At 33.6% G+C, this 21,385-nt stretch overlaps 1 protein-coding gene and 1 pseudogene across 1 annotated transcript in view; one reads left to right on the top strand and one right to left on the bottom strand.

Annotated features, from left to right (window-relative positions):
• Positions 1-507: 507 nt before the first annotated feature.
• On the top strand, positions 508-9,585 carry LOC147384087 (protein STRICTOSIDINE SYNTHASE-LIKE 10-like; annotated as a pseudogene).
• A 2,673-nt stretch (positions 9,586-12,258) lies between these two features.
• The window catches only part of LOC147384086 (signal peptide peptidase 1-like), a 34,155-nt gene continuing 25,028 nt past the window's right edge, over positions 12,259-21,385 (bottom strand). The window contains exons 7-12 of the mRNA XM_086426042.1: positions 18,355-18,405; positions 17,577-17,663; positions 17,375-17,444; positions 14,685-14,821; positions 14,396-14,473; positions 12,259-12,565 (exon numbers count right to left, since the gene is read on the bottom strand). Coding sequence (XP_086282168.1) covers positions 12,473-12,565; positions 14,396-14,473; positions 14,685-14,821; positions 17,375-17,444; positions 17,577-17,663; positions 18,355-18,405 — 516 coding nt within the window. The 3' untranslated portion in view covers positions 12,259-12,472. The remainder of the gene's footprint in view (positions 12,566-14,395; positions 14,474-14,684; positions 14,822-17,374; positions 17,445-17,576; positions 17,664-18,354; positions 18,406-21,385) is intronic.

Raw genomic sequence — 21,385 nt, 5'->3', positions numbered from 1 at the left:
CTTCCATTCCTAAAACATTTTCTCGACGATCAATATAGACACACACTTTCATTAATTGATTGTTTGGTATATTGAGTTTGATGCTTATTAAAGACCCATCTATCACCCTAGACTAGTAATAAGGCTGCAACTTGGGCAGGTCAAACCCAAACCTGTTGGGTCGAACCTAGCCTTGGGTCAGGTTTGTGGATGGTTAGCTAGGATTCGATCTCAAGGGTTTAGGCAAAACAAAATGCTCAGCTCAAATCAGGTTAGGCTCGAGCATGGGTATCAAGCAACCTAAACAAATTTTAATTGAATAAACAAATTTTTTTTTTTTTTTTTATTAATGCTTTTGTTTATGTGATTCCATATTACCTTGTAATGATTATATTACAACTTAAATTTTTTTTTTTTTTTTTATTGTTGGAAATTGAAACACATTTAGGATAAATAATTAATTTTTAAGTTCTTTTACATATCACTTATCTTTATATACCCATACCATTACTAAATTATCTAGTATTAATGGGAATTGAATTAACTCAACCAACCCAACTTGGGCTGGGCATGGGCATAGGTTGGTGTTTGTTAAGTTTGAGTTAGGATTAAGTAGATCCCTAACCTTACCCAAATTGCCTGAGTTGCAGTTCTAAACCTGAAATTTACTTTTATTGAGGGTGGATGTTGCAGAATCTCGAGAGCTTCCAACCACTTTCAAGGAGCACTCTTTGCCTCTAAATCACTATTGGAGGGTATCTAAAGATTGGGTTCATCGTCTGATAATCCAATTATCAGATAATCTAGACCATCGTTTGTTCATCTCATTACTTTGGACAACCACAAGAAATCTAGTTATTCATTGATATAGTAAGGTTCATGAAAAGTTTAATGGCGCTCCCTCAAAAATTGCCACACCCTTTTATACCTTCCAAAAAATAAGCATGATTGGCAACATCAATGTAGTCTTCTGATATGCCACAATCTAAGGTTAAATACACTAGTCGTGCTCTTCTATTCAATTATGTCTAAAGTCATGTCTTCTATTATTATTATTATTTTGATCGATAAGCTTGTTTTTAACGAGTTCAATAACTCAATGTTTGCAAGATTTGAACCCAGGTCTCTATTATCATCACCTAAAGACATTACCAACTAAGTTAACTGACATCTCGATGTCTTCTATTATTGTTTAATGTATCATATATGCTCTCACTATTTTTTATATATAATCTTATTAGATTCAAATGAACCAGTCCATGGTTCTTCCATAATCTATCTGGCTCGATCCAATAATTTCCATCGAACTTTAGATGAGACTTATTATTTTTTTTTTTTTTGTGCTTTGGAGGGCTGCACGTACCAACCACCCTACATGTGACAGTAGTTAAATATAGCCACTTTGTTTTTTTATTTATTTATGGAAACATCCGCTTTGACTGATAATTGGTCCGTTGCCTTTTGGTGAAAACTTGAGATACCCCATTGCCTTCTCTTATATACACATGAAACATGACTTTAAAATATATACATTTTTTTTTCAAATCAATCATTTTCAATTTCTTCAACGACAATAACAACCACATTGATCATAACTCGAAATGTATAAAGGGATCGTATCATCAGTTTGAAATCATAGGAACATACACAACGTGAAAAAAGTCTATATTTAAAGGTCTAAGGCCGTTGAATTTCATAAACTTCAACAGACCAAGACGTCAAAATTTTCATTGTCAAATTATTTTTTTGACTGATCGAAACCATTGAAGGATGGGAGAAATTTAATGACTCTAAACTGTCGAATTGAGAAACATAAAAAATTTCAACGGCCATGAGCCATTGAAATTTGGTCTAAAATTTATAGGCTTTGGTCTGTCGAATTTTCTTGGTCAAAATTTTCAATTTTCATGGTCAAAATTTTCAATTTTCACAAAGTGGTATCTTAAATATTCCCCTAAAATCATGGAGGGATGTATCATCAGTTTGAAAACAAATGATGCCAAGTGTCATGTAAAACAAAGATTTGTCAAAATTGAGAAAGCCAGGCCACTTCAATCAAAATCGAACTCCTTTTCCACAAGTTACAAGTGGAATCTAACTTTATAACATTTGGGGTGAAGGGAAATTTATACATGACCCTCCTTTTTATGAATATTTAGGAATCACCCTTGTATTTTCAAACTGATGGCATTCCTTGACAGTAGTATTCTCCAAGAGACTAATATAAAATGACTTAAAAGCCCAACTCTCACAGGAAAATCCTTCAATTTTTCTTAAAAATTCATTGTCTTCAAATTCATGGATAAATATTTTACTCTCGTAGTCAACCTCAAGATTCTGCGAAAAATTACAATTTTTCACAAAAGATTGAATTAGAAATGGAATAGCTAGAAAAAAACCTCATATATTCTAGAAGTTATAGTGATTGAGGAAGAAGGTCCTTCCTTAATTCATTTTCTAGTAATCTCTCATAGAAGACCAAAGTCTAGGGGCATGTCATCAATTTGAAAACATAAAGACGCTATTTCACATATTCACCATAAACTAGAGGGGTATGTCTAAATTACCCTATATTGTCTTATTTACCCTATATATGTACGTAGCTAGTTAATAAAAAGAGTTTAATGTTCTTTTGGGCTACAATTGAAGATGAGGGCATTTAAGACATTTCCTATTGATCTTCTATAGAAGGCCAAGTTCAAAGGGGATTTCATCGGTTTGAAAACACATGAGGCTATCTCAAATATTCAGTGAAAACCAAAGGGGCATGTTTAAATTACCCTATAATGTCTTACTTATGTGTAACCATGGTTTCAAAACTTGTCCAAGACCGAGACGTATTGCCCGAGTTAACTTGGTATCAAAGTTGAACGAGACCAACTCACAAAGTCATTTTTTTGACCGAGATTTAGGACTCACGCTCAATTTTTTGATTTTTTGAACGAGTCGTCTCAAACATATCAGAAAACTCGTCCGAGACGACTCGATATCAGGCCTGACTGAGACAAGACACGAAACCGAGTTTAAAAACCATGTGTGTAACTAACTCTAATTAATGGAGCCAATGATAAGCTCAAAGAAGCTAAAACAATAAAACTAATCAGAAGTGCTTTTGGACCAGAGAGTCTAGCTTTTGATCCTAATGGAGAAGGTCTGTATACAGGAGTTAGTGACGGTAAAATCCTGAAATGGGAAGGAGAAGACAAAGGATTGATTGAATTTGCCATTACTTCTCCGCATAGGTACTTGAATTGGATGTTTATATCTATACGCTTTAAAATGCGTTCAACTCATTTGAATTTTGAGTTGACTCGATATTGTAACTCAGTTTCAATCTTTGTTACCTAGTTCGTCGATTCGCTTGATTTGAATTTGGGTTCATGGTTTGCCACCCTAGAACAAATCCTTTTTTTTTCATTTAGGTTTGTTAGTTCGGTTACTTATGCATGTATATAATTCAAGCTGACATAGTGACAAAGTTGGGGCTCGGGAATAATTCAGCAAGAGTGAGCTTCAAATTAAAGCACAATTAATTGTGATTTTTTTTTAAAATCAAAGTTTTTTTATATCAAAATCTTCATGATTTTTTTTTTAAATCATGATTTAATCGACAACTATTTTAAAAAATCATAGTTTTTTATCACTATATTCAAGCATAGAAGTTATAAGTATAATTATAATATTAAAAAATTTAAACTATAATATTTTTGAATCTAATGATAAAATGGTTAAGTTCGCAAATTTTGGGAATCATTAGGAGTTAGCTGAGATGGTAAGAGTGACTGAATTTGCTCTTTAGATCACACTTTTGAATCTCTCTATGGCCCTCTACTTAAAAGAGACTATATTTAATTGTTGAGCACATGCTAGGGTGGTTGGTATTTGCGGTCCACCAAAGCCAAAAAAACGAAACGAAAAAGTACAATTTTGCTAAATTCCAAAATAAAATAAAAATAAGCTTGAATGGTTAGATTCTTGAACAATTCGATATTGGAAATGAAATTAGTGACATAGGTTTCATCCAACTTGATGGGGTCAACTCTACTTGTGTTTATTCAAATTCAACTTATAAAACAAAGATTGTACATATAGGGGACATGATTGAGTGACTCATGAAAAAACAAGAAATTTCAGTATTGGGGCAAGACACTTACTCCTTTTCTCGAGTCAACAAATATCTTAGGGACACATGATATATTAATTGGACATGTTTTATAATGAATTTTGAATTTCGTATTTTAACTTAATTATGGACAGATCAATTAAAGATCCATATAAAGTTAGTATATAAGTTTTCACATGGAGATATTTTGATCAAAAACTCTATTTATCGATTGTAAAAAACTACTTATTCTATCAAATATGGTATTCAAGATAGCATTTAAAATAGAGAATAGCTAGGCATGGTTTTTTTACTCACAGTGCTACAACCATTTGACATATGGCTAAAAAGTCAAAATCAAAACAAGAGAAAATTTCTCTCTCATGCCCATAATGAAAAAAGAAATTTTTTTATTGCATCACCTTGTATCATCTAAAAATATGATTTGATATCACAGGATTGTAGAGGATGAAATTCTATGAATTATGAAATTTTTTTTAAAAATAAGTTTTTATCGTTGAATTTTACTTTTAAATTTGAGATTTTAATAATTATTTATTTTCAACACTTTAGATCAAACTCAAAATTTATTTATTTTCTTTTTGAATTATTCTTTAAATTGAATTTTTTCATCAAACCTAAAAGATTGCAGTAATCAAATTTGGGTCAATGATGTTTTTAAGATTTGAAATCTTAAAATTAATTTTTTTTGGTCAGAGGACCAATGGGTAGGAGAGATAAATTGTCTCTTTTAATTTTGTCATTTTGCTTACACATCAAAGAGCTGTGGGGGCTATGAGTGAAAAAAAAAAAGCACTCCTTGTTCAACTTGTAATTACCACTTGAGTCGTGATGAATGCACCCGGTGATGATACGCGGCTGATGTGGCAAGGGCACATAATTATAGATCATTTTCATGGGGACATACATGAAAAAGATGTGTGATTCTGTGCCCTTGTCACCTCAGCTACATATCCAATCGTGTGCATTCATCATTATTCTTACCATTTTTCACTAGATCGAAAATAGAGTGATTGTTTGCTCACAACCCAACATTGGTTTGACATGTGGTATTGATGACGTAAGTAATAAGAGATAAACTATCTCTCTCCTGCTTGCACATCCACTAAGAAATCTTAATTTTTAAATTTTAAATCTAAAAAGTATTATGGGATCCACATGGATTATGATTTTGACAATCGAATACCAAAACCTTCTAGATTTCATGAAAATACTCATGATAAAAAAAATAATGAAAGAAAAAAAAAATCACAATAACATTGCAGGAGGACATTTCTGACATGGAAATGGGTAGGAACCATCGATGCTTTTTCATCGGCTCTGATACCATTTTAATCCTTTTAGACATTTTAATCAGGAATTTTGAATTTATCTTTAGAAGCTGAATCTGAATCCTACACGATCTTCTTCTGGTAACAATTTAATCCAAGGGTTTCTTTCTTCAAATCTTAATTGTGAAATTCTAAAATACTCTTCTCTTGTTTCAACTAGTTTTTGATGATTTTCCCAATATTCTTCGTCTCTGGGTCTGTTTTGTCTTGAGTAAGATAATTCTTTAGCAATTAAATCAGTAAAATAAACCATAAGTAATTGATATCTTTCTTTTATATCAAAATTATAACGAGGCATAAAATAAAATATAAGAAAAGATTTTGATGTTCAGATAAGTTTCAACATATAAGTTTAAAATAAACTCTTTGATTAAATTAGTTTCTGGAAGACATAGTTCAGATCCAGAAAATCCAGACGTCTTGAATATGGAAGAAAATTCAATAATAGACATTGAATCTATAATTGGAATATTCTCATGGTTCCCATTAAAAACATATAGAAAAAAAGAAAATTTTCTTACAAAAACAGATTATACAATAAAAGTCTGTGAACAAACAATCCTTTTAGTCACAGAACATCAAACAGTAGAATTATTTTCAAAAGAATTAATATTAAAACACCAACAGAAACACAAGTTTCTACATATAGGATTAATTCAAGTAGGTATTAAATCCTTAACCAGAATAGGTTTAAAAGCCTCAGTACTACTCTACTTAAGAGACAAAAGACATTTAAACTTCTCAGATTCTTTGTTAGGATTAGTTGAATCAAGCCTTTGTGATGGACCCATTTACTTTGATAGTTTTTCTAACTTTACAGTAGCATTATCAGATCCAGGTATAATGAAAGTCTTAAGTCTAAATATTCAAATTTCAGGATATAACATGATACTAGGATCACAACCATTAGCTTTAGTTTTTAGAATTGTTTACAAAACAATGACAACAACAATAAATCTAGGAGCTTTAACAAAACCCTATTTGGAAGGAGAAACCCTTTTATTACAAAATAATATCTATAAATCAAATAAATTAGTACTCAAAAGAATTTTATGGAATGATATTCAATTACCTGCAACCTGGAATTTAACAGGGGAAGGTCAATCACAAATACCAGAAAACAAAGAACTTGAGTCAATTATTCAATACCCAGATATGAGTGAGATCTCGATGAAAAACATCTATAGTTCCTACTCACTTCTACATCAAAAATGCCTCCCATGATGTACCCTACAATGTTACTTCAACATTATCTATATAAAAAAAAAAAATAAAGTTTTTCGTGCTTGATAAAAGGTGTTGAAAATGGATGGCTATCGAATATCCAAATTTAAAATTAAAATTTAACAGTAAAAATAATTTTTTTAAATTAAGATAATTACATTCTCAATAGCACTATGGTATTGGATCATGTTTTTGAATGTTGCGAGGTGATATAATCAGGAATCAGGAAATTTCATTTCTTTCATTGTAAAAAAAGTTCACATCTTATTACTTATGTCATCAATGCCACATGTCAAAATGACAATCACTTGTCTGGTATATCATAATGGACTGATTTTCTTTTATCAAAATGATCAGTTTACCATCAATGCTCCTCAACAAGAAACAATAAAAAAATGTAATTATACCAAACATTGACCAAGTCAAATAAACATCAAAATTATCTAAAAACACTTATAATTTCCTTAATTTTCATCGTTAAAGTTTTATTTTAAAATTTAGTGTCAACTGAACGAATCATATTCCTCAATTTAATTCTATATAAAGTAATATCTTATCATCTTAATTCAATGAGTCTGCATTTACTATAGTTTACCGTTTTGATAAATAAGTTTGAAAACTCTACCATTTTGATAAATAAGTATTACATTATTCTTACGGTGAAGGAAAGAGTATTGTGTGAACATGTGTGTTGGAGGCCATTAGGCCAAAGATTTCATAATAAATGGAGGCCATTAGGCCAAAGATTTCATAATAAAACAAGAGAGTTATATATTACTGATGCCTGACTTCGGGCTTTTATTGGTGGGACTCGATGGCGGTTTAGCCACTCAATTAATCATGAAGGCCGAAGACAAGCCCTTCCATTTCACCAATAGTTTGGATATCGACGACGATGAAGATGTGATTTACTTCACAGACTCAAGTACAAACTTACAGAGAAGGTAATTTTCTCCACATTGTTTGGGTGATTTACGAAAACATGAGTTGAAAATTAAAAAAATTACCAAAATGGCACAATGTTCATTTTAATTCTAAAATCGGTAATTTACCATTTTCAAAATTAAAATATTTTACCTAAAATAGGGAAAAAATTCATTGTTTTATAAAACAAAGCATCTTTTTTTTTAAAACTGTTTTACTGAAATTAAAACAATGAAAGTATTTACTATTTTGTAGAGCATGAATTCATTTTTACCACCTTGACAAAAATATTTGAATTCCGAAAATGATAATTTACTATTTTTGGAATTTTTGTTTACCTTTTTGGGAAATTTCCCATGTTTTTAAATTGGGATCCATCTAAGACCAATCCGATAAGGATCAGATTGGACTCATAACTGATCCAATAATTATTGGATCTGACCCTTCTTGGGTTGGTTTTTTATTAGATCCAAACCCGAAACATGGTTTCAAAACTCGGTTTGACGTCTCGTCTTGTCCATGGACGAGACCGAGTTGTCTTGGATGAGTGAACTCATCTTGATAAGATAATCCATTAAACTCGGTTTACATTGATTGATTTACATATATTTAAATTAAAATAATTATAGTTTTGTAATAAAATAACATAGATTAGGAAATGTTTAGTCGTAAAATCACGTGTTTATTTATATAATAAACATTGCAAATCTTAAAAATAATTAATTATTTTAATCAAAATCTACTAAATCCCGGTTGACTCGGCCAAGATTTTCAGAATATCGTCCGAGATATCTCGTTTATCTCGCGAGATGATGTGAATGCTGAGACACTGTGTAAATCCATATCGTTGCTTAACGAGATCGATGCGAGTCATCTCAATCTCAGACGAGATTTAAAACCATGACCTGAAACCGATTTGATTGGACCTTAGTCGGATTAGTTTTTGGTCAGATCCCACTATTAGGATCCAAACCTGATAACAATCGGAAAGGGTTCGGATCAGATCAAGATTTACAAATATAAATAAACTTGGTACATTTAAACAAAATATATACTATAAATCATACTTCCTCACATTTTAGTGGACGGGCCATCCGGATATAATTGACCTAGAATCATATGTTATTAAATAGGAATCTTATCGAATCGAAACCCAAATCCTCAATCCACATCTGAAATTATTGAATGGGCCTAAAGTTATTTCTCTTAACCAAGACAATGCATCGAGACTAGATTTTAAATCTTGTTATGTAATATTACTCTAGACAATTTATGAGGGCAATTTTAATTGGCGACAAGATGGGAAGATTGATGAAATACAATAAATCGAGCAAAGAAGTGAAGGTGTTACTACGGGGCATGGTTTTAAAACAACTCGTCCGAGACTGAGATGTATCGCCTGAGTTAACTCAATATCAAAGCTGAACGAGACCAACTCACAAAGTCGCTTTTTTGACCGAGATTTAGGATTCACGTTCAATTTTTTTATTTGTCTCACGAGACGTCTCAAACGTATTGGAAAACTCGTCCGAGATGACTCAATATCGAACCTGGACGAGATGAGACACGAAACCGAGTTTAAAAACCATGCTAAAAAGCCTAGCTTTCTCTAATGGTGTTGCAATGAGCAACGATTGCTCGTTCGTTCTTGTTGCAGAGACCACAAATTGTCGAATCCTAAAGTTTTGGCTTCAAGGACCAAACACTTAGACGTGGGGTGTATTTATCGAGCTTCCAGGCTTTCCCGACAACAATCAAAGGAATTTGAAGAGCGAATTTTGGGTGGCTTTGCACTCTAAAAAGGGAATTATTTCAAATTGGGTCATTTCTAATCCTAGGGTTGGGAAAATTTTATTTAAGTTTCCACTTAGACAAGTTATAGAGTTGTTGGAAGATGGTGAAGGAAGTACTTTGAGGTTTATTAGTGTAGTAGAGGAAAATAATGGTAATTTGTGGTTTGGGTCAGTGATGATGTCTTTTATTGACCAATATGAATTGTATTAGGGTTAGAGATGAAAATTGAAACTCAAAACATAAATATTTTAGGATATTTAATGAAAAAATATGAAAATAGTTTAAGAAAAAACATAAATATTTCTATTTTTTTTTTTTAATGAATGAGTTGATCCAACCAAAATGAACTAGGGTCTTTAATGAATGGTGACCAAATTTTTATTCAATCATCGGTTCGATTTTTGAAACATAATGAGACTTCATTAGAGATTTTGAAATTATTTTTCCTTTCTTCCTTCTATTTGGGATTATGGCGAACTCGAGCGGGTTGAGGATCAACCCATGCCCGACCCACAATTGACAAATACCAACCCGTGCCCATGCCCAATCCAACCTTGAGCATAAAATGTTCAACCCAAGCCTAATCCAAGTCGGGTTGGGTCTTTCCTCATTAATAGTAAAGATAATATAGTAGTAATAATGGCTTATATAAAGATAGTGGAACGTAAAAAAATTATAAAATTTGCAATCAATTAAAGTTTGAAATGTGACTTGTGAATGAGAACGAATCAAGATATTTAAAAATATTTATAAATTATAATTATATTAAGTTCAGCTTCAAGTAAATTGGGTTCGAGCAAATTCGATATCTATACCCAAACCCAACCCGATTTGATTCGGTCAAATGTTTTTGGCCCAAACTGTCACCAAGGTCAGGTTGAACCAATCGGGTTCGGGTTTGACCCGCCCAAGTCGCCACCCTATTTGGGATAAAATGTTTCTGAAAATAATGGAGATAAATTAGATTCAGTGGATCAAGAAAGGGGATTTGAGTCATCTTAGCTTGGTTAATACAAATAAATTTAAAAAAAAATTGGAAAACAAATGTGAACAAATTTTGAGAGGACAGATTGGCCAGAGAAAAAAAAAATTTTGAGCAAAGAAATAGAATAAAAATAAAAATAAAAATTCTCCAATCATTAAAAAGAGAGATTTTATTGCCACCCCAACTTCTGCTAACTTTTGCACACATCTGGGGTGGCCTTAACAAAAGTTGATGTGGCAATAGAAAATCTTTGAACAAAATTGATCAGCATTTTTTAAAATGATAAAAAAAAATTAGAATAAATAGTCGATTATTTCCTTTCGAATTTTTTGACAGAACCCCTTGGCAGATTTTCTGGTGAATTTTGTGATTTATTCCAACAATCCTATTTTCACGATTTTAGGTTATTCACATTTTATTTACCATTATGATAGCAATCACATTTTAGTTTTTAAGCAATTAAGGAGTAAACCATTTATTTTATAATTTTTTATTATATAAAAAAGTATAAAATATGCATAAGAATCGATCCCATTTATTTTATGGTTTCATTGGGATAATAAGCTAATTTTAAATATTAAAAGAACCCATAAGCAATTATTTTTTATAACACAAAGTTTTTTTTTTCATATATATAGGAAGAGGGGGCCATAATTTTTTATATTTATTAATGCATCCTAATTAGAACTCTCACTATCAACCATCTTGATTAGATTCTTCCCAAACTTTTGAGCAATCCAAAGAGATTATCGATCATCATACGTTGGACCAAGCACTGTCTCACAATTTAATATTGAGTCATGAACCTTGTTAGCAATTCGGAATATGGCAAACATTCGGTTCGTGAAAAATTCAAGTTGTATTCAATTTTGGATTGCAAAATTCCGATCAAAAATTCGATAAATGAAAAATATGCAGCATATGTTTCATACCTGTATTATCCAGTTCATTTCAAAAATTTCAAAACAAAAAATCCAGCCATATGACAGTGATGGTGATGATGAAATTGGTTATGGTAATAATGATGGTGGTGATAATGAGGACATTGAGGTTATTGTTGCATTGGATTGAAAAAAAAAAAAAAGAAGACCTAAATTAAGGGACAAATCATTAATTTAAAAAATTTAGGCATAATTTCAAATAAATGTACAGTCATGTCATTATTTTTTTAAAGATAAGAAGGACCTTTGTCATATAAAAATGTGGATTCTTTCAAAATTTTGAAGCATAACTACTTCAAAATTGACTTATGTTACACATCACAACTTACAAACTTACATGTTACAACATACGAGTTATAGTAGCATTTTTATTTTTTCATCGAGTTTTATAAAAATTCATAAAAAAACATGTTTTATTATTTTCAAACTTAAAATTCGTAAATTATTCAAAATAATTCAATAATCCGAATAATAATACTTTCATTGAAAAAAACAAAAAATTTGTGAATTTTTCAAGAATTAAATGGGTGATTGCTAACAAGGGTCGTGATAATATGATACTCTCTCCTCTGACATACGTTCCCCATCACAGAACTGTAGATCATTTGTCTCAAGATACACAATTAAAAGATTTACGATTCTGCGTATCCCAAGGCAAATGATATACGGTTCTGTGAAGGGGGCATATGTTAGAGGAGGGTTTTAGGAACTTAAATATTCTTACTAACGTCTTCATGTTTCTAGTGAGTCTCGAACAATTTCTCCTCACCTCATCTTCTGCTGGTCCAAGCACTGTCATATTCAGAACCGGATCATTTGCCTCGAAACACAATCATAAATGTGATTCTTGTGTATTCCAAGGCAAATGATCTACGGTTCTGTGATAGGGGTGTCAGATAATCAGCAATCTTTCATGCAATCATATACACGACGTGACATGAATTTAGCTCTGATATATAGAGCTTATGTTTTGTGATTTATTATATTTAAGATGTATACAAGTTTGAAAAAAAACAAAATTACTAAAGTACCAACTTCTGTTACAATGGCACTCTGTCTAGTTCCACAATGTTAATTTGTGGACAAGCTCTAAGGTATCAGAATCCCCAATGTAAGTAAACAACCTCACGTCTTACGCAATTTAGCTCCGCAATTGATGACAGCAAGAACTCTACTCCTCTTTCTTGCTGGATTTGGCATCATTACTACTCGACTCTCCATCTTGAGATGAAGTGGCAGTCTTAGACTCACTAAACTCCAACAGCTACACAGGACGAAAAATTATTAGATAATAGACCAACACAAATAATAGCTAACAAGTATTATCAAACACGTGACGAAAACTTATGGACTTTAATGAGTAATCTGAAAATTATACAGCTTAGTTTGAGGTCATGGTTCGCATCGTTCTTTCCGGATTTTTCCTTCTGTTGACCAGATACAGAAACATGAATTCTATCCACATGAGCTTATGTTGGACATGTACATGGCCACATATAGTAGAATTTACGGTCATTTTGTCTTCCAAACAGGCAAACACACCCAACAGATGTCCATAAAAAATACACCTTTGAACTTCTTTTAACATTTTATACCAAAACGTGAACAATCAAGAGTATTAGTGGATCTCCATAAACTGACCAATCCAGCCTGCCTCCTCTTTGTCGTGTATTGAAATATCGTTGAGGGCCAACATAACCCACACAAAAAGAACTTGCCCTTCCACCTAAATGGGCTTCTAAAAATCTAAAAAAGAAAAATTAAGCTCCTCCAACAAAGTAAGAACCCCAATCTTATTACAATCCATTTTCCCAATTTCAGCATAAATCCGGTGGACTGGACTGGGTTTGTCATCCTTTGAAGTTAAACGTGATCAATTCAGGTCTTAGCAACCCCATCTTTCTTCGAAAAATAGTCTTCAGCATGTAAGGGACATACAAGAAACAAGTCCCTTCATATTCTTTCCTAACATAGTCCACTTAATCATTTTGTACTTGACAACATCAAAGCTTTTCAACGGCTACCTAATTATGCCCCCTAGTAATTGCATCATTATTAATTTTCTCCTTGACACAAACAATACGTACGTTGGAGTTGTAACTAACTTTAGAATAGTTGGTGGTAAGATGGAGGAGTTTCCAGTTATTGTGAAGTTGAACCAAAAGTCTGAACTAAACTCAATTTTATTATTATCAGTAAACCTGTTTTGAATGAGATCATCAGTAACACGATGATGGCGGGAATAGAACCTAGGTTTTAAGATCAATAAAACCAACACATAATATATTTAGTGCAACTATAATCAGGACACTTCTAGGGAAGAAGCATTAATGAAGATTGACTGACAAGCATCACCCAAAGAAGACAACCCATATAATTAGTGTAAATAGAAGAGCGCTTATAAAGTGTCATCTAGGCAAGGAGTATTGATCAAACTGAAAATATATATATATATATATATATATATATATATATATATATATATATATATATATATATATATATATTTGATAAATGGTTATGCTTCAATATTATGCTAGATGTTGCATTATTAATACCAACATATCAATGTTCAGTTGGTAAGTCACAGCTTACGGATGACATCATCACATCAGCGTTGCCGGGAAAGATCAAAGGAGAATAGTGTTTTAATAGACATTGCAGCTTATGATTATGTGACTATGACATCACCATAGCAGAGATAGAATGTGATGGCAAAAAGGCTGAAAATCTATAAAATAAAACACAGCGGTTGTCTTCCCCCAATGTTTATCCCCTTTCCAAGAATACCCTTCAACTTTATTGCCTTTTCCTTTCTATCCCCTTTCCAATAATTCCCCTTCCAATTTTATTCTCTTTCTACTTCTCCCCCGTTTCCAATAATAATCCTCCAACTTTATTGCCTTTACCCTTCCACCCCTTTTCCAATAATACCCCTACAACTTTATTGACTTTCTTCTTTTACCCTCTTAACCCCCCAAAGAGACTGAGCATGCCATAGGCATGGGCAAACTCTAGTACAATTAATAAAGAAACTAAAAAATAAAGCTAAGAGGCAGCAACCGAAACAACAGATATAGGGTGTAGAACAAACCGGTTTGACTTCCCCATTCCATATGCTATGAACTGCCAAAGATCCAATAACAGCTGGTACAATATAAAGAAGTGCAGGCTGAAAGTGCACAAAGAAAGTCGGTTAAGTGAAGAGAAGTTGCATCCTTACTAGAGTAGAGGAATACTTGACCTTGTATTGGTACATGGTGTTTTGATTGTGTGGACATGAACCAGTACGAGATCAAGTCTTGTATTCAAAAGGGAATTTGCTAAGGAAATGGAAACATATACCACAAGAAATGAAAAACTATGGCTCTTGTGTAACTAACCTGTGCAGCCTGAAACCAGTTCATCACAATAATAGTTAGGACCAAACCAATTGTGTACCCGAAAAATGCACTTCTGAAATACCGATTCTGTTTCCCTCTCGACACATCAAAACGTAATGCCAATGCAACAAAAATGCCTTCAGGAAGGAAAAACAAGAAAGAAATTTGTACGTTAATGAAATACAAGAAAGCAAAACCAAATAACAAAAAGTCGCTTGTGGAAATACATTAGGAAAGAAATTCATAATTCCACTTGTTTACTGTTCTTGCAAAAGAATGTAAACAAAATGAAGAATCTACCAAACCAAATGTGATCATGCCCACCAAAAAATGCTACCATGAATAATCACTAAACTATACTAAGACAAGATTGAGTGGTTAACTTTGCACTTTCGAAGAAGATTAACAGGTCACCTATAAACATCAGCAATTCAGAGTTCACACTCTGTCCCCCTTAATGTGGAACTACATCTTCAACGCAATTATTAAGAGTCAGCCATAAAATATATGTTGGACTATGTACAATCATAGCTCTTACATCACAATAATATTATCAGAAAGCCAATATCCCATGAATACGAAATAAGAGATTATAAATTGCCTACGACATTTGAGCAACTGCATAAATGCACTTCTTCATTGTGATAACAAAGAAAACTAAAAATGCAGACAGAGCTGAGATGATTTCACATCATTGGAGAATTCCAGGATACAATACCAATCTTGGGGCCAGTTCTACAATACAAAGCATGTGATTGAAAATAATCTGCTTTTCTGGGCTAATATGAATTGAGAGGACTAGGACCAATGATTTTACGTGGCAAATGTTAATAAAGGACAATAGCACTGTTACCAAACAGAAGTAGAACAGCAGGTTAGGCTTTCATTGGATTTGAAGAAGGGTTGAAAGGAGATGGAAATTGTATGCGTTCTTGTCCCATAACGAAATTCATCAAGACATTCAATTGGACTCTCATGTCCTAATTTTTTTTTTTATAAGTATTCATTTATTAAAGAACCAATGAAAGGATACATAGCAGCTCAAGGAAATCAAGGATAACTTACCATGATCAATAACAGAAACTATCCTGCCCTGATACAAGATCCCAAGAGTACCAGTTTTGAAGGAACTCTAGAGCCAAATACAAAAGCAGTAGGAAATGTGGATAGAGGATAAAATACCAAAGTTGAGTAAAAAGATCCAACTGAAAAATGCCATAATGGCTCCACGAGCTTATCCATATGTCATCCTCCATGGGAGATGCAGAAAATCATTGAGATGTTAATTAGATTCGCAACATTGACTTCCCATTCATTCATATTCCATCTCAATAGATTATGAAGACCTGCTCAGAATGGCTTTTCCATTATGATAAGAAGGGAGAATGGAAAAATAATCTTGGTAGGTACTACTGCACTAGCACCGCATCACTTACCTTCCCAAATCCTAACTTTGTCATCTATACCTATCCTAAACCAAATACCTCTCTCAAACTTAGTACAGAGGTTGCTTTTTTAATTAAAGCATAAAAAAGGGGGGACAAAAAAAGAAGAAAAAAAGGATACTTAGTATGAACATTGGTGATACCTCTTCAAACACCGCAACCATATGGTATTCGAACATCCCTATCATTCCAACCTAAGTTGCCACTTGCCAATGCTATGCTTGGATAAATCACCTTCCTCTAGCAACTCAAAAGGTCCACCCCCAAGTCTCCCAAGCAATGCTGAATACATAAAATTAATTTTTTGAATGCCAAGATTACCACATTTTGTAGTAGTACAACCAGCTTTCCCTCAATTAAATAGTACTTCTAAGTCTTCTTAATCATTCCACAAAAATATCCTTAGCATCATTTCCAACTCATTGGCTATGCTAATCGGAATAAATAAAAAAAAGAAGCAAGAATTGCAAGAAGGGTATTCAAGTGGATGGTAACTTGAGGAGGGTTGAGTAACCATTAAAGGATGTTTGTCAGTGGAGATCAACAAAACTGACCCTCACCATAAAATGTCAAAGCCATGAGGGTTGTCAGCAATCACCGACGACTGGTGCCTTGTGCCAACCAGCAACAATGAACCAGTGATAGTAAGACATGAGAGTGTGAAGGATATTCAGGTGAATAATAGCTCATGGAGAATGGAACAACCGTTAAAGGACACATGTTGGAGGAGATAGAAAACACAATGAAGAAAGGCAACTGACTCTCACCATCAAAAGCCGAACCCAAAGAGGTTGTTACCAATCAATGCCTCCCCCGATGGCTCAAGCATACTAGCAGAATCGAACTAGTCTCAATTTGCCACATTCTTCTTCTTTTTGCCAACTTGACCCTTTTCACTCATCGATGTTTAGGCCTTGACATAATGGTTATTGCCATACCAGTCGGTGCAACTTCAAGGCAATATCATAAATGACCACATTTTTGTCCAAACTGAAAATCACGAGCCACGTGTACAGCACACTCACTGAATGTAGCAAACCAGCTTCCCAGGAATATTTACTCAATAAGTGCATTCTAACTCAATTCAACCCCAATACATTTACTCGACAATCCAGTTACATTCTAACACAAGTCAACCCCAGTAATATTTTTGGTATCAGATCTCCAAAACACGGTTTGTGTAGCCAACCTTCTTCAAAATGAAGAAAGAAATAGATGTCTAAAACATCTAAATTTTTAACTTACCAGGAATTACAATGTCACCAAGTCCAAGCATAGAGAATGGTCTTGCAGCATCTGCCGTTGGGAACAAAAGCTGCGAAGAAAGAATGGGAAAGTTACTGCAACTAATATCAGAAACTAACATATTTTTCATATATAAACCATGAATTAAAGCTAATCATCACACAGAAAATATAAAAATGTCATATAAGTTAGAAAAACCAACCTTTATAGGAGCGTCAAAAGATTTTGCAACACTAACCATCACTGGAGTAAAGAAGACCCAGAAGATATCGTATATAAAAAGGCCACCCTGCAGTTACAGAAAGAGACAAAAGAAGTAGATTGAGTATAACGAAGTTTATACAGAAGGGAAAAAAAAAAGTGTATCTTGGAACGAAAGGCTTTTTTTTAACTAATAAATATTAGAATGACAGCATCAGAAACAGATGCTTATATTATGCCTTCAAATGCAGTATTTCAGATTTTCGAGATGTTCTCTACAGGGTATAATGCAACTCAAATTAATAAGCCTCCCTACATAAGAATTTGAAGATTAAAAAAAAGAGCCTCTCTAACAGGCCAAAAATCAGAGTTAGGCACCAACAGAAGAAGAGGCAATAAATAGATGCAACAAAAAGAGTCGCAGATCATTACAGCTTGCACAACTCTTGTGATCGAACGAAATATAAACACCTGTAGTGTGTTTGTCCATGTATCAAACACCCAGAAATGAATACCCAAGTGTAGTGTAACACCCATGAGTAATGTAACAGCATGTCGATGTACAGCTAACATCTATAATCCAATATAAAGATTTAGGAGCGACAACTATCAATGCAAAGAAAAAGATTTACATAAACAATGGAGCACATTCAACAAGACCAGCATGACAGATCAAAATTCTGACCTAGTGGTTGTAGTAAATGAAGCTCATATCTAGTTCATTGAAACAATATGTTCTTTCATAAATAAGTAACCATAGCATAGGATTCAATTCTTACCAAGAGTATGGCACCAGTTATGAAAGACCCGAGAGAAAGAATTTCAATTCCCTGCAAATAACATCAGAATCCTTTCAATTTCAAACAGCAATAAATCATCCCTGAGATGCCATACTGCCACCACAATTGAACTTGTGCTATAAAAACATCAAACATTGGAGAATTTTTCTAAGATGTTGATCATTTTAATAGGCCCGCCCACCACATAGCATTCGACAACACCCATCAATCGATGAACCCTTATATGGTAATTGTAATTGGTAATAGACATGGTAACAGTGCCACCAAACAAAATCTAGAATCTATCCATTTCTGCACTAGCTAGCCTCAAGGAGTAGGCTGTAAGTCTCATGAGCAAGCTTTTTAAATTAACACTAAATAATACTACCAATTCTTTTTAAAAAAATGAAAAAGCTTTCAGCCATTTTGAATGGAGGAGAGAGATGTTTTACTGATGTTAAATAAATATAGAATCGCGTATAACATAATACTATTGCTCTAAGGGTAGAGACTTATCAAAATAAATATGTCTAAGGGTTAAGGAATGACATGGGGGGTACCTTGGCACTATCAATTTCCAAGTTTTTGTTGTGCCAGCATGACATGACATTTTATAGCACAGAATGATGCGCCAGGGTACGTGACAATACGGTGCAATGAAACCTGCCACGTCAAAAATGACGTGTCAGATTAAAATATATATATTTTTTCCAGAGATTAAACATATTCCTCTAAAATTAAAATTAAAAGAATATTTCTTACTGGTAAACGTGCAATTGAAATTCCAAATTAGTGGCATCAACACAACAATCACATGCCACATTGGTGGAATACATATTTTGGGCCCATCGAACTTGTGGATTTTAGGGCTACCCACTGATGGGCTTTCCAACGTATAAGTAAGACTAATTGATGACCGACTTTTGGTATGTACCAAGAGGTGAGGCCTAATATTCATAGAGTAATTGGTTTGATATTGTATGTCACATTGCATGTTTATGATAATTTGCCATTCATGGAGGAACATCACCATAATTGCCCAGCATATAGATGCCAATCTAGATGACTATTCAAACTGAAATCCACCTCTATTAGATGATCCTACATGACCAAGCAATTGTATTTGTTTTGTAGGGCTAGAATAAAGCGGAAAAAAAAAAAAATAGGAGCCTCAAAGGAAGGTATATTTCAAGAATGTTTAGGATCACCCAACCAAGCTAATTTTGGTCAAAATCTCATCTTACCAAGGTTCATCGACCCAATCACTTAGATCCTCACAGCTACAACATAAGCACCATGTACCACCATAAATAGGGTAGAAACAATTTTCCCTACTTTTTTTCAAATGTATTAACATTATGTGTGTGGATCATGTACTCTAGTAACTTGGTAGTATCCAACTCCAAGTTTCCTCCATTAACCATATGTTACTAGAATAGGACCTAGAAAATCAGTTGCAAATGCTAATATCGGCACGATCATACCATTGTATTGGAATTCCCAGAAGTTGTTGGCCAGACACTTTTGGACACTTTGACATTTAGCACCCATGCCACATGCCAACTTTTAGACTCATTAACACTTAATTAATACTCATGCCACATGTCAATTGAACACTCGAATTCAGTTGATGGCACCCTGAAGGCTTTCTAACTTGATCAACCTCTATAGTAGAATTCTCAACAGAACAAGCAAGAACCAAATCCTAGATATCAAAGAATATATAGGTCTCTTTGCACTCTCCAACCATTGATAGGGTAGCAAGGAAATCTAGATGGAGCTTTCCTGATTAGCTAAGGATATTGCAAAGTCTAATAGGCCACATGGAACAAGCAAGGCATTGAGGGCATCTTTTTATGCATGAATACCACCTGTGAAAATCAAACAGAAGTACCAACTTTTTCACGGCATATGAAAGATTTTTCACACCAAAACTCAGCCCACTGGATGTTCTTCACCGTTTAATTGAATTTTTACTCAAATGGCTAGAAATAAACAAGTGACTGTAATAATAAATACCAACTGGTAGCACAGTTGAAATCATCCAATCAAATTGCTCCTTAGATTGAAATGCCCAATCTATTAAGAAGCACCATTTATGTAATAGAGAAGATTAGGACTACCAAGTATGGTACTCAAACATGTGGCAAAAACTACAAGACAGTGATCAAGAATAACATGTCTATTTGTGGAGGGTAGATTTTCTGGCTACACAAAAAAATTGCAACACATTGAAAAATGATGTGTCACTCTTAGTTACCTCAAGACATGAGTCAAGAATCTATGGAAAAGACTACATCTCGGAATGCCTTTGTAGGTACACGTCAGCATTAGAAAATAAGATCAAGGAACTGACAACTTGGCACTTGAGAAATTAGGGTGTGGGCAACAAACCCAATTTTTGGCCTCATTCAACCAAACCAATATTTTGTTGAAGGCGTCATGTGGTCAACTTATCGAGTGATTCAAATTCCTTGACATGTTTACTGTTTGAATAATATATACTAGGTGAATATCTCTCCCTTAGGTATTATGATAGTTGTGGTAGTATCAGGATTCAGGACCACCTAATGTTTTGCTGTTTTTGTATTTGAGAAAAAGTGAACTGAGTACCTCTATTTCGTGGTCCCAAAAAAGGCCAACATGCTAGTGAAAAGCATTGATACAAAAATTGACCTGAAACTTTCCCTTATCATGTGTCTCTTAATTTAAGCTCATCGTAGCACTTCTCCAAGAATATACTAGGGGGAATCTCTACACCAATGATGATATCAAGGTCATGGTATATCCCAATCTAATGATTGTAGGCCTTCTCAATGTTGATTTTGCAGATGATCCTAGCTCACTCTAGAGTAGATGCATTCATAATGATAATCACGTCACAAAAAATTTGGCATTTTCCCATAGAAGTTGATGGGGACATCAGAGTTCATGGGCCTCTTTCCTCACCATCCTGCATCAAAAGCCCCAAGGCGAAGCAATGTTGCTGTCAAGTTGATGACTTCAAGGCAATCAAAAAGAACTTCAACCA

Source organism: Akebia trifoliata, chromosome 15 (assembly GCF_017979445.1).
Source record: "Akebia trifoliata isolate Shusen 1 chromosome 15, ASM1797944v1, whole genome shotgun sequence".
Taxonomy (NCBI): domain Eukaryota; kingdom Viridiplantae; phylum Streptophyta; class Magnoliopsida; order Ranunculales; family Lardizabalaceae; genus Akebia; species Akebia trifoliata.
This window is presented reverse-complemented; position numbering and strand designations above follow the sequence as displayed.